This window comes from Trematomus bernacchii, unplaced genomic scaffold (genome assembly GCF_902827165.1).
Source record: "Trematomus bernacchii unplaced genomic scaffold, fTreBer1.1, whole genome shotgun sequence".
Lineage (NCBI taxonomy): Eukaryota > Metazoa > Chordata > Actinopteri > Perciformes > Nototheniidae > Trematomus > Trematomus bernacchii.
Window position 1 is genome coordinate 10,462,874 of NW_022987851.1, and position 14,869 is coordinate 10,477,742.

The 14,869-nt window shown below is 38.1% G+C and overlaps 1 protein-coding gene across 1 annotated transcript in view; it reads right to left on the bottom strand.

Annotated features, from left to right (window-relative positions):
* Positions 1-14,869, bottom strand: part of ncam1b (neural cell adhesion molecule 1b) — a 73,468-nt gene that overhangs the window by 23,162 nt on the left and 35,437 nt on the right. Inside the window, 5 exon segments of the mRNA XM_034113332.1 lie at positions 7,314-7,456; positions 9,585-9,745; positions 11,308-11,425; positions 11,779-11,916; positions 13,479-13,622. Coding sequence (XP_033969223.1) covers positions 7,314-7,456; positions 9,585-9,745; positions 11,308-11,425; positions 11,779-11,916; positions 13,479-13,622 — 704 coding nt within the window.

Below are 14,869 nucleotides of genomic sequence, written 5' to 3' on the forward strand. Positions count from 1 at the left end.
CAGGAACAGTCCCTGGCTCTGATACACTGAGCTGAAAAGACATCTTTCATTTTCAATTGCATAGATAGTCATTCATCTTTGGTCGTATAAATTACAGCTGTAAAGATATAATTAAGAATTTGCATCAGATCAAGTGAGATCTGGAGATGTGTGTGGGAGGACAGACGGATTTGAGAAGTTTAAAATCAACCAAATCTGTCTAAAACAAAGCAGAAAACAGGTTGAAAAACGGCATGTAAAAGAATGACGCATCACATCTATAAGATATCAAGAAGATGAATCATACGTCATATTTAAGCATGCAAACGTTTGCATTGAAACAGGCTGAAGAATGGAAACCCAAATAAGTCAAATGAAAAGATAGTGACAGACAGGCATCTGCATCTTTCTCAGGGTTCATACTCTCCCTGACCCTGATTTGATCAAGAATTTGGATCTGCATCCATCCAGAATTCAATTATATTCCTCTGACATGAAAGATGGATGGGTGTAGGAAAAAGTCATGCATTTAGAATACCTTGTGCTGCTCGGGCCGAGTCCATGATGCCTGCAGAAGACAGAGACACAACGACAAACAAAAGGCAAAGCAATTCTTAGAAGGTGACTCTTATCCAGGAAAAGCTGGGATGCTGCACATTGCATGCAAGTAATGAGTGTCCAGTTTATTTGTCGGTACATTAACTGTCCCTGAGCTGAAAGTCTGAAGATACAATAAAAGGTATTACCTACTGGAGAAGCCTGCTATGTCACAACAGGAGTTTATTCTTTAAAAAGGGGGATTTGGGGGGATTTCTACAGTGTTTTATATTTCTGTACTGCACGGTGAAACTAGACATTTTCCAACCCCCATGGAGTACGTGTATTGGCATCACGATAACGGAAATGCTCACAGATAAGAAGGTTATTGGTTTATCAGGAAAAGGGGAATCCATTACGCTGCACAACAGAGATATGTCAGCCCTTTTGTTCGAGGTAGTACAGCAATTATCAGCTCACAATCCATTTTAGAGGCTCGAAGGAATAATGAGGATATCAAATCCAATAAAACATATTTTTCCCTATCACTGTTGTGTGCATAAAAAGCCTTTCCTACGCTGAGCTGAACAAGAGATAGTAGTCATCAAGGCTTGCTGTGTTTCTCATGAGCAATGAGTGGAGTAGAAGAAGCAATTTTGTTTCAGCTCTTTCTGCACCCCGTGTGACACCTGGAAATAAATCTCTGCCGACAGGTGGCCAGCCTCAAATGTCCCGCTCTGAATGTTAACAGTTGTACTACTGTCTGAAATAAAGTGCTTTTTTGTGTTCCTTGATTGTATTTCAAGGCTAAAATAGATAAAAACTTGATTTGAATAACTCAAGTTTCATTGTTTCAAAAACGATCTGATAGCACGTCTGCCTGTCAGTGGATATTTATTGATGTTAACACTTTCTGTTCTGTATTATAAGAAAGGATGTTATTATAGAATAGCATTATTAAATGCCTCTCCATTACATCATGTAGTGACAAAAGCATCACAAGGCTATTTAACTCAATGTGTGACTTGGATCAAGGTGAGTTTAACATTGTATCAAGTAATTTAGAGTTCCTTAAAGGGGACTTCAAATAACAAGGATGCCCTTAAAATAAGAGATTGTCATAATCTTGTTGGTCATATCTCACACTCCACTGAATACAGAATGAATTCACATCATTACACATCAAATCAAACCTCTGGGTAACAATCAAATACAATAACTGTTCTAGTCAACATGCCACGTCAAGTTAAATCACAACGACACCGAAAAGCCCAACCCCACAATGCGAAAAGCTTTTCGGAAAGCATGCTCTATGGATTTCTACAGACGCTGAAGAGAAAATGTTAAGCATGACAATGGGATGTGATGGCTCGCATAGCGGAAGAAGTGTTGAAGCGTATCAGGCAAAATGATAAACAGCTATTTCATCAGGTGCAACTGGAAGAAAATGTCAAGGAAACCAAAACAATCTGCAGGAATAATTGAAGGGGGCAAAACAGTGAATCAAACCATCAATTTTAAATATCACCCTATCATAATCCATCTGGCGGCTTTTAAATAACACAAAGAACATATGGTGTTTTAGAATCCCCTGACTAACCTGCTTCACCTTCTACTGTGAAAAGAAGCAGGTGAAAAGAGTAGACGATGAAATACTTATTGGACAAATCATATGCAGAGCCCACTGTGCGAGTCTAATTTCTGCGTGCTCCTAAGAGCATTGTTAAGTCCTCTACTGTCACAGTAAAACACACTGCACTGTACATCATGACAAACAGCAGTTGGCTGAATATCACCACAGTGCCGAGAAAGAGCGGTGGTCCAATTAAAACAGGCAGCTTAATAGGCTGGAACATTGCCACCTCATCCACACACACACACACACACAACGCTCCTGCAGTAAGTGAGCGGACAAGTACTGCTGTCATATCTGTGACAGGTGTTTGCTTAAGACAAAAGGACAAATCAACAGCAGCAAATGCAAGCGGGCAAAGCGGAAGACACCAAAACAAAATCACTCCTGCAAGCTTAACACTCAGAACAATATAATGACGGCTCCCACAGGACTTATCATTTTACCAGCACATTGTTATTCCCTTCCATAGAAAATCATCCCTGCCTTTTGTTCTGACATGGATTGTAAATTCAGCGTGAAGAGGGCAAGAAGGAGACATGCTAACAGAATGCACTGTATGTACAGAGAGCTGCTGGGTGACGCCTGACTGAAAGGGATGACTATGCATATTGTCATGGTCCTGTGTCATTTACTGCAGAGCTCACAGCCTCTGCCAGCACATCACAGAAAACTGCGTTTTAGTGAAGAAAGCCTTACATCACCGCACTACTGGGCGACTGCGTGCTGCTGTAAATGAGTGGTCTTTTGTGTTTGCAGAAAACAATGCTCTGTCTGCACTGGCACGCTATGTTTAAAGCATTCCTCTGTTTCAGACGCCTTGCCACACCACATTAATTACACATTTTCTTTAAGCATCTCATTACTCGTTAAATAATCATGAGCTTCCTTTCTAACTGGCCTTCTGGATGTTACACAGAGCAGGCCTTGAAAGCAGATTTGTGTCCTGAGACTTGTATTTTTTAACAAAACAAAGATAACAGTCATAAAGTGCCATCACCAAATCCTCACTTTAAAAAAAAAGTAAAATAATTAGACCTTATTCACAACAACTTCTTTAACTCCTTAAAACTTGAAATGTCCTCTGATAATTACAGCTTTGAAACTCAAGCAGAATGTTCAATATTTATTCTAATAAGGCAAACATTCATTATGTAGATAATGTACAAAGCGTGGAGAAATACCTCATTTACATTTTCAGTTATTAAACAAACACACTTATCTACAATGACTTCCAGCAAATGCATTCAAAGACTGAAACAACCTCACGTAGAGTTGGTTAAAGTTTAAAAGCTTTATTAATAGCGGAATAAACAAAAACAAAACTGTCCTCAGATAAGTGTCAATTTGCAACCGCAAGTGATCAACACTTTTTGAATTTGCTCCTTTCCTCCTGTCTGTCATAATGAACAGTACCATTGCTTTTCTGTATTGTATGATACACCCTAAATCTTCTTCAGTTATAGAACAAAGCTTTTGTGTCAAAACTGAACATTTCGTGACAAAGCTTATTCAGAATTAATTTGTCTCTCTGCACGTTAACCTTTAAGACATGAGACCAATAAAAGGAAACCAAGTCAAACATACCCAGACAAGATTTCAAACCGACAGTGCATGTCTTATCACAGAATATAAGATGTAACATTTCTTACATGTATTCTCTAATCCTGATCTTTTTTGCTCGAACATTATACAGTCATTTCATATCCTGTGCGTCAGGGAAAGAGACCATCTGCCGCGCTACGAGTATAGTTCCAACATGAAAGATGAGGATAACATAATTAAAACATTCACCTTTATCTTTATTCTTCTTATGTTCACATGTAGGAGAAACTTCCTTTTCAGGCTTTATTCTAGCTTACAAACATTAACAAATGCTTTCTGATGTTTCATTTCTGAAGCTTTTTTTCTAAATTGGTATCGTTCTTATTATATTCAGACTGAGTATTGAACCATGAAATTAGTTTAGGTGCCTCAAAAATGTGAGATGTTAATAACTGAGCCACAGTATAAGGCAGATCTTCACTTAAGTGATGAAACTGCTACCTGTCTTAATGTACAGCAACAATTATGAAGTGGACTATTTATTGAAATGACCAAAAAAGTTAAGAATTGTATGGGAATAAAATGAACTTTTGCATAAAAACAAACTCCATGTCCTGGATGCACTGCATTATTCAAGAAATGACCACCTTGGGAGCCGAAGAACTGAAAACACATTCAAATGAACTGCTAATTAATTCTGTATATTTGTCACCAGCACACATCTCTCATAGCACAGTACAGATCTGTACTGGTTTTTCTGACAAACACAAAAATCTCACATCAATAAATGAATGATAAAAAAAACCTTCACTGCAACGCTTAAAGGTTGGTAAAAAAACAAAACAGCTGCCTTTTTTTTTTTTAAGTCAACATGTCCACCCCAAACGAATGTTGTTTCATTGTCACTCCATCCTCGATGAAATACAGCTGTTATGATGATGACAGATAGCATGACAGACGGACATCGGATGAACAAACAGAACAAGACAGTTGAACAATTAGCAGCCGTCCCAGCATGCATCTGTTAGAGCCCCGTTAGGGAAGTCATTTTCCTGGCTGATAATCAGAACTAGAAGGAAAACAAATCTTTGCTCTACGGTCAGTCAGTAAGGCTGCTAATAATTTCTTTGACGACGGCTGTAGAAAGATGCCACGGGTCACTAAACATACTGCAGACTAAAGCGCAAAACATACTGCCACCGTGGCATGTTACATGACATGTGTCATGTGACATGCCATGGTGCTGCACGTCAACAGGGCTACAAGGGGCAGAGATTGAGGGCAGGATGATATGTTTTGTAGTTGCCTGTTTCTTTGTTTATAACAGACAGCATCTGTGTGTTATTTACTTATTTGAGTCCATCTTCACACCTACAGTACAGTAAAGCCTGCCAGGCGAAGTGTTTTTAAGACATATACAGTTAGGATGCAGAGCCCTGAGGAGGCTCTCCTCCTCGATTATGACAACCACAAAAGAAGTCGCTAGCAAAAGAGGAAGTACATCAAAAATGCTGCTTTTCATAAGACATCTACACTGGATAATAGGACGAGGTGCAACTGTAACTGGGCTCTGCGTTTAGTGTAGCCTCACCACTGTGTGTGTGGGTTTACCCAGAAGAAAATAGGCCTGTCGTGACGTGCGTCATATGGTGGTAGCGTGTTTTGCACTCGAAGTGATGCTTCACTCAAAACCTATTTTTGAATATCAAACACTCAGCCCTGTAGGCTCGTAGATGGCACAGTGGCTGCAGCCTGCTTGAAATCCTGTCAATTGCAATGGATTCCAATAGCAACCAGTTTTTACTTGGATAAATGCCCAATAAAGCTCTTATCGAAGCATAATCCACTTCTGCACTGGCCAACTTTATCATCAGTACTCTAAAAATACTTGTGTGTTGGTCTGCAGGGTGTGTTTGATGCTCAAAGGATTTTAGGTGGAGCACTTTAACCCTTCATTTTCAAGGTATACTGACATGAATGTTAGACAATCTACAGTACTATGAGATGACAGACACACTATAGCTCAGCTTTAATCCTCATGCTGTGATGTAAAGTTTGAAATGATCAGGCAACAGCGACACAGAAATGGCGTTTGTCGTTTATACAGTTGTTAACTAAATTGTCATGTGATCTCATGAGATAAGCTCCACACACTTGCTATCACGAGATCAGTGTGACATCTTTCAGGCTATATTTGGGAGGCATGCAGCAGTCGAATCAATTCCATGAACTCTGATGAGATCATTCCTTGGGGCTTTCAAGAAACAGCTGGGTAATTTTAAATTAAAAAAAAAGAGGATTATTTGATTACACTAAGGGTTTTTGTCAGATGTGGAGGCATACTTTGCAACACTACTCCAGTACATTTCTGTGCCACGCGGATTTCCTACCTGATAGATCCTGTTTAGATGTGCCTGTAGGAAGAAAATGTACTGCATGTAATGGACTGGATCCAGAATTCCTCCATGAACTACAGTTTACCTCTGAAGCTGAGAGGTAATGAGGGGGAAATGCTACGACCTCGAAAGAGCAGGTCATGAGGGCGATATATGAACAGAACACCAATCAGGTATTCATTATTCTGATGGTTTGCACATGGGATGATGTAGAAGACATTACCAAAAGGGAATTGTATCAAGGACGTAATGGTTACTAAAGAAGTTAGCTCAAAACAAATGTAAAAGATGATTGCAGAATATCCATAGATAAACATACTAAACACTTTTCAATCCCCAGCATGAGCAGAATAATGAGAATGGGGATTGAAAATGCTAAACAAACACTTCATCATCCAAGTGCTAGCAAATACTTTACAATTAGAAGCGGACATAGTTTAATTTTTGTCTCAAATTGCATGCTTTTTTTGGGGAATGTTATAATTGGGTTTCTGATGCAGATTCTCTTGACATTTGGGAAAACTGATTGGGTTACTCCACATTACTCTAGCTAATTACATGAGATCCTCTGGGCCATCTAGAAGGAGCTGCTAATTCAAGAGAAATAATCAGCAGTACGTAATCTTGTTGAGGAAACTGCTGAAGTCCCCCACCTGCGCACAATCAATATACCTCTTGAATTTCGGTTAAAGGTATTCAATTCGTCTCCTTGGGACACCGATGTCCCGCAGGCTCGTGTTCCTCCCTGGTGATTAGTAGTCAATGTTTCCCAATTATACATCACAGGTCAATGCATTATAAAAGGTACTATAGTTAAGTCAGTGCAGAACATGCGTTTCCTTTTGTAGCATATATTCAAACTTAACAATATGAAAGTATTGCAAGTCAAATAAATGTTGTACATTTATGTGAAAGTTCATTATTTTCTAAACTCAATACACCTCTTTCACCTGGCATTTATTTGATTTTTTTAGCATTTAACAAGTGGTCTCGTATCTTATTTCCCTAGTGTGTACATGTTAGTATTGAAAAATCATAATTTCAGATATTCTTTAAAGTATGCAACTGGGAAACAGATAATATCAGCGTATTTTGCACCAAGTTTTGTTCATTCACTCCAGGAGGAAAAGAGCTTGCAGGACATCGGCCCTAAAGGAGCAGAACTGATTACTTAAGATTAAGATATTGAGATATGGACATCAATACAGCTTTTATGATATTACCTGCTCTCCTTCAGTGAAGACGCGCTCACCGAAACTCCAGCTGATGGTGGGAGTGGGGTCTCCCAACGCCTCGCAGGTCAGAGTTACCTGCTCCTCCATCTCAGAAGTGCTCTGGTTCACGATGTACGTGATCTTAGGTTTTACTGTGAACACAGACAAAAAGTAGTCACAATGACACTATCATAAAAAGACAAGCCAGGTGGTTTGGAAGCAAGTACAAAAAGGTAAAAGAGAAACTCTGAGGATGCGTGATGAGTTGAAAGGAAGGAGGAGGATCAGAAGCTTGAAAAGACTGTATTTTCTTTTCAAGTCTCAACAGTGGCAAAGCTGCGATTACAGTGTTTGGATCCAAACTTAAATCATGTAACAATTTCTTGAGCCTATCTCAAAAGGAGCCGGTCTTCATTTTTTGTTTCCTTTTGAAAGAACTGTCACGTTATAGCACACCTGAGCTAACCTGAAAGCACAGCATGTTGCCAAAAATGTGGCATGTGCAGAGCGAAGCAAATTCAAGTGCTCCTCCTGAAGCGAGAGGGTGAGCATCACTCTGTGAGCATCACTTTATTCTATCCACCTCAGAAAGGTAGAATGCATGGATTGAGCAATGCACTTGTACTTTAAAATGTTAGCCCATTCAATAGAGTAAATACTGTATAACTTACAACATTCACCACAATTGTAACCTTGCTTTGAATGCCTTCATCTCAAGTGATATTTATAAAAGAAAAAGAAAAAGCGATGCTATTTAAAACACACTTTTCTCCAAAACTAAGATGAGTTCAGAGCTCTTTGAGGCCCAAACTTGATCAGAATTGAAAATGTTTTATGTAAAGCAAATGGCAGTTGGGAGGTTGTTTGCATGAGTTGCCTGCTCTCTCAATCAATGTGATCAAAACACACCCACCTAGACCAGATGAAGATGAAGATGGGTTTTGAGTGTTAAAACTCTTGATAAATAACACTTAGAGAGTAATTAAATATTCAGTGTAATTTATCTTTAGATGGCATAATACAGGACTGTCTGTGATGGACCTTCAGCAGCACAAAGCCAAAAGAGAAAGCCAAAGCCTGACCGGGGGACACGGGCGGGGGAGTTCAAGGGGAGAGACAGGAGGCAAAGATACTGCATGAGGCACATTTGAGTTAAAAAAACAACGGAGTGTTGGCATGCTTCCATCTATCTCCATTATCACACAGAAGTCACATTTCACACATAGCTGGGTAAAAAGAATATTAAGTATTGAAAGAAGTTACTCTAAATGCACCAAAAACCCTAAAACACAAGGCGGTCACTCTGAAGAGGATTTGAATAACATGAGGAAATAATAGTACTAGAAATAGTTTATTGTGGCTGTAAATATAAATCAGGTTGGGGTGAAAATGACCCACGCACACACTCCGGACAGGATTATAGTCAGTGACCAGTCACTTTAAAATGAGTGTGAGTTAGGCTGAGGAATGCTCTAACATTACCCTTTATTGTTGCTTATTTATTAAGAAATGAGGAATATGTCGTATTTCAGACCACATTTAAGGGGCTTTAAAGGCCAATTGTGCTCCATGCATCTGTGTTTTATATGAAGATATATCTGATCAGACTTGACAGGTACTAAACATTTCAGAACTCCAATCAGCATACAGTAGGGGAGACACACAAATTAACACAGCTTTCATATTCAGATGTGGCAGGGTACTAGGAAAAGCATGATTACATATTTTCCTACTTTGATGTAAGTAGACCAGAGCTTTGTGAGTGCGAGAAAATCTTCGAGTTAATGAGCTAAATAGTGCTAAAGAGGTAAACACTGTGCTTTGAAGGCTGTCTTGAGTAATTGTATGATTATCGTTTAGCTCTAAAAAAAAACACCTCCGTTGTGTGGGAAACTGAACCAGATAACTCATAGTACATTGAATTGGCTACATGCACTGATATTGTGCTGTTGTGATTTAAACTATGGTTGTTACCTGACACAATAAAAACAACAATAACAACCTCGTGGGCAAAAGGGAAGAAGAAAGAAAAATACTTCATAGATTTCAGATGATCTTATCCCACTTGGCCAGTTCTCAGGATCCTTAAGCATCCTCTATACATGAAACAACCACAACCCACACTGAAACAACACCTCATGTTGTATCCCTTTGAAAAGAGACACATAACCATACTATTGTTCTTCCCCCACCTACATACTCTTGTACTTATTCCCACACACTTGGAACATTTGATATTGTCACTTTAGTTCATGTATGGGTGTATATGTAGCGTCTTACCAAACACTCTCAGACTGAGTTCCTGGTCGCTATCCCCAGCCTTATTCCTAGCGATGCAGGTGTACTCTCCTTCATCCAGCTTAGTTACTTCCATTAATGTCATTTCTGAGCCGTCCTCATTAAAGCTGTACTTCTCTCCTGCCTCCAGGTCCACATTGTTCCTGTGAAAAACATAAGGGTTTATCTATCCACACAACAACACACATCCTTTCTAAACGTGCACCATTTAACAAGATGTTTCTTTAACAAGACAGCTGTTTTCCTAATCATGACCCTTACATCTTTTGAACACAAATATGTAGTTTCTATACATATATATAGTATTTATACCGTCAAATGACATTAGATAGATAAAGTGGGTAAGTAGAAGTGCAGCGAAGAAAAAAAGAACCGCTGAAATCAATGTTTTTCTTTTGACATTTGGTGTTAAGAGAACATTCAAACAGAAAAGTGTGTTTTTTCATTTTGTCACAGTGTAGTGTGAACTGTTTGTCCCTGTTGGATACAATGTAAAGGAGATAATGTTCCCTGGCCTCAAACTGTCTGCGATCTCTCGTTCTGGCTTTAAAAACAGCTCTTTTAACAAGTAGCAGGTGCTCTAGCTGCATAAGTATAAAACATGATTTCCAGGGTGACAAAATACAAAAAAAAAGCCAACAGTATCTCCTTGGCTGTTCGCACTTTTTGCCTCCCCCCAGTCTAAGTCGTCTGTACACGCCTAACAGCTGTCTATGAAACGAGAGAAACAGGAACAGTTTAACAAAGCAGGAAGCTATCAATGGCTGCATTCAGACACACAGAATAGTGGCTATTGATGACATTCCAGTCTTCAGGTTTCACTGTTTACGTGCACCTTTTATACTCTTTGATTAAGTATCCCATTGCAATGAATAAACCAGTTAGTACCATATCCCTAATATCCTAGAGTTTCCACTGAAGAGGGTGTGTTACTGTGTGGACATTTAGCTGACAGTGTGTAGCCTAAAGTATATAAGATAAGATCATAAGATAAGAGGCACTTTATTGATCCCAAATTGAGACCTTTTTGCGTTGCAGCAGCATAAAAAACACAAAACAAAACAAGGCTTTGCACAAAAGTAGAAATTAAAGAGTAGAAATAAAAGATACTAGAATTTAAACGTTTTAAAATAGAATTAAAACAGCATTAAAAAGTTGAAAATCTACAGTGAAGATAAAACATCTATAAACTCTGACAATTAAACACTATTGAAGGCTTTAGACACAATATAATGCAGGATATTATTTACATCAAGATTGTAGGGAATGGAATATTAAATTAAATATAAATGTAAAATGTACAGTGTGTAATTAAATGTAAATGTAAAATGTACAGTGTGTAATTACATGTAAATGTAAAATGTACAGTGTGTAATTAAATGTAAATGTAAAATGTACAGTGTGTAATTAAATATAAATGTAAAATGTACAGTGTGTAATTAAATATAAATGTACAGTGTGTAATATATATTTTCGGTTCTGTAATATCATTTTCTTCACATCCTTTTATAATATATAATAGAGTTCCCAATGTTTCATACTGATATAAATGATGCAGAGTAATTAAGGTTAAGAATGACTGATGATGAGCGAAACCAAACTTTTCCTGCTGCCAACATTGTTGTTTACATTATGAGGGTCATGTCCCAGCCTCTGACAGTCTGCTGCAGTGCATTTGTCTCTCCAGTTAGCAGCAGAGTTTTACCTTGTCCATGTCACCATGGGTTCAGGATAGCCATCAACAGCACAAGTCAGCATGGCGGGCTGCCCGACATCTGCTGTAGCATTCACCTCTGACTGCCATACCCTGATGGTCGGGAGCACTGAGACACACAGAGATGGATAAATAATGAAAAACACAGAATGAAAAATATATTGGCAGATACAGAAGCAGGTAGCGACATAGATAAAAAAGAAGGGGGTTGGAGACAGAAGCTGTGACAAATTCAGAGCACTTATTTTAGGCGTCATTCGCTCGGCTCAGAAGTTGCTGGAAAACAGACTTCATTAGCATGGAACATCTTTGATGAACGGTTGCTCAGGGCAACTGTTTCCACATTGATGCTGGGCCTCTAAGGACATACAGCTTGTTTAAGCGTCATTGGACACCTGTCACACAAAAATATGCACACTGGAACAAACAGAAAGGAGGAAAAAGTGGCGAGGGGGCGCTTACCGTTCACTACGACCTTGATGATCCGCAGATCAATCTCGCCGCGGGCCATGAGGCGACCCTCGCAGGTGTATAAGCCCTCATCAGTCTTCTTTATGCCGCGGATGTGGAGGTGATTGTTGCTCAGTACCTTAAAGCGAACTGAAAGAAAGCAGAACATAAAGGCATTGTTAGATGTGTCATTATATTTGGCATGTTTAAAAGAGGAACGATTTGATGATAAAGAGCTGCTGTGTCGCTGCCAACACTTTGAAGTAATGAAACTCCATATATAAAGAAAATTGTCATCGGAATTAGTTTAAATTCACTTTGATATATCTGGCTGACAACATCTTAACACTGATGTATGATTTATTCACTAATATCTCTGCTTTATTATTACAGATTAATGTTGAATTTTTGCATTTTCATCTAGCTACATTAGTCTCGAAATATGCAATACTTCTGTCTGTCTGGGGGATACTTTTACATAGAAAACTGCTCTATTTCGAAACAGATTATATGTCATTTCCACTCCTTCAAACTCATATGTAAGCAAGCCCCCAAACTCTTTTCACCAGCTCCAGAAAAGCAGGAATATGACCCACAAGAGCTCTCTAACTTGGAGATGAAAAGTGAACCCAACAAATGTAATCATGTAGTAATTCAAAATACTGTTACAACCCACACATGAGCTCGCGTTATTATTTTCCAGTGAGCAGAACCAACAATACCTAACACATTATGATATTGCTCTGTGTCACAGGTGAATAACAGAGTATGCGCTGGATTTTCAAATTCCAAACCAAATTAATTTTCCTTTCAGAGCGCAGGATCAACCCTGGAGGAGAAGGGCAACAGATGCAGGGCACGGACAATTTCAAGTCTCTAATGTCGGCAAATCTGCATTACTGTAATAGCTTGCTGTGTCACGAGCTTGTATTTTGACTAGCCTTCTTTTTTTCATAGCATACATACCAATTACAATAAATGAGTCCCATTTTGAGGTCAGACTTTTATTTTAAAATATGCTTCATGATAATTGTCATTACCCTCCATTAAATTACTTTAAAAGGTACATTTTGCACATGTTTTGAACAAATTACAGTTGATATGTGTGTCTCTGTAGTTGGTGTAAAGAAGTGGAATTATTTGCCGAATGATTTAAAGGGCTTTAAGAAAATGTTTATGTTTAAGAAAATGTTTAAAGAAAGCGTAATAAGACAGTATGAAGATGACTTTTGATTGTGTTCTGGTTTTATGTTTCAGTATTTGTAAGTAACTGTGACTGAAAGAATATTGCCTTTATTTGACTTTTTAATGGTTATTTCATTTTTTTCTAAGAAGGGGCAGGTCAAATTAGATTTTCTTCTCCCTGCTCCTTTCCACCATGAGCTATACAAAATAAAAAAACAGTATAAGTGTACATGTTTTTGTTTTAAAATAACTGCCATGTGTGGAATAAACAAATACATAAATAAATATGGGTGTGATAATACATCAAAATGATATAACTTTGATTCTTCAAATTAGAAAAAAAAGATTTTAAAGAGATCATATGCAAACCATTTAGCAAATTAGACCATGTAATCTAAATATCCAAACATATTTAGAACATTCATTAAATAATGTTTGTCAGACCTTAAAGACTGGAACCACAGCAGCTGAACACCAAATCTTGTTAAATAGAAAAATGATCCCCTTGCTGTTCAGGGAGCTCTTACCATCTTTTTCCATGTGTATCTTTGCTCCTTTATACTTCCAGAAGACAGTGGGGAGGGGCGAGCTGACGACGTCACAGATAAGGTTGGCCTGGTCTCCTTCGTTAAACTCTTGGGGTGACGGTGCGTTTGTGAAGGTGATCTTTTCTGGAATATGAGAGGAAAAACACGTTTTACTCGTATTTATTTTATCTCCTTTTAAGGATGACTGTTGTGAAGAACACTTTTGTATTCAATTATACAGATATTAGCTTTGAACGTCTTTTCAACTGGCGATAGGAAATCTTATATGATAAATAAATAAATAAATAGCCAGTCATTTTCCTGAAAACAAAAATGACTGGAGAAGTACTTGGCAATTTGACCTATCAATTCTCTTCTCAGCATATAACATTATTTTACAACCAAACTTTATTTTTGTAAAACGGTGAAGAGGACTTTCTTTATCAAGTTCCTGTCAGACAGTTCATGTGTTACCATAGCTACAGCATTTCTTATTAACAATAATTTCAAAAACCCACTAACTGGTTAATGAAGAGCTTGGCATGGCATAGAAACATGTGATAATGTTTCCTTACAAACTAGACTGACAGGAAAAGATACAGAATAACAATAAGCCTCCCGCCTATAAGCTACAGCATCTCATCAAAGCTCATCATATCAAAACGTTCTCAGCCAGTGTGCAGTTCACGTGAGCGACACGTTGTAATGTAAACAAAATCAGACCCAAAACAGTAGCTATATGAAAAAAAAAGAAAGTGCATCTACAAACTGCTGCCAAGCTTCCAGAGCTGGCAGAAGTTGTCATGTGTATACAGTATCTGCTCTGAAGATATCAGTATATTGATTATTTTAAATGTGTTAGGGTTTGATTTCTCAAGTTTCAGTTTGAAGTGCTTGAATCTAAAAGAATAACTTTTCCTTCTTAAAAAACTATTTTTCAATTTACATTTACTGAGCCAAGAAAAATGTAAATTACAAACTGAAACTGCAATCTTATTTTGCAATAGACTGTATATTGATTTTAATATGCAGTATCCACATGGCTGACCACTTGTAATAATAAGCCTAAAATAAGAAAATGAAATAACAGGAAAAGTTGTGTTTGGCAAAGGATTTCATCTCTTCTAGACATTTGCTGATGCTTGGCATTCATGGAAAATAAAAGCCATTACTCACAAGAACTGCACAACAGACAGGATCATTAAGCAGCCCTCTAATGGTCTTCCGACCGTTTATTGAACTGATGAAAAATCCCCCCTCACTTGAAAAGAGAAAGAGTAATGTGCTGCCCTTGAGCAGTCAATAAAATACTACGAGTTCAATAGACAGGACTTTTTTTCTTCTTTTGTGTTCTTGCCACTCAATAATTTGTTGAGTGCATGGGGTGAGGA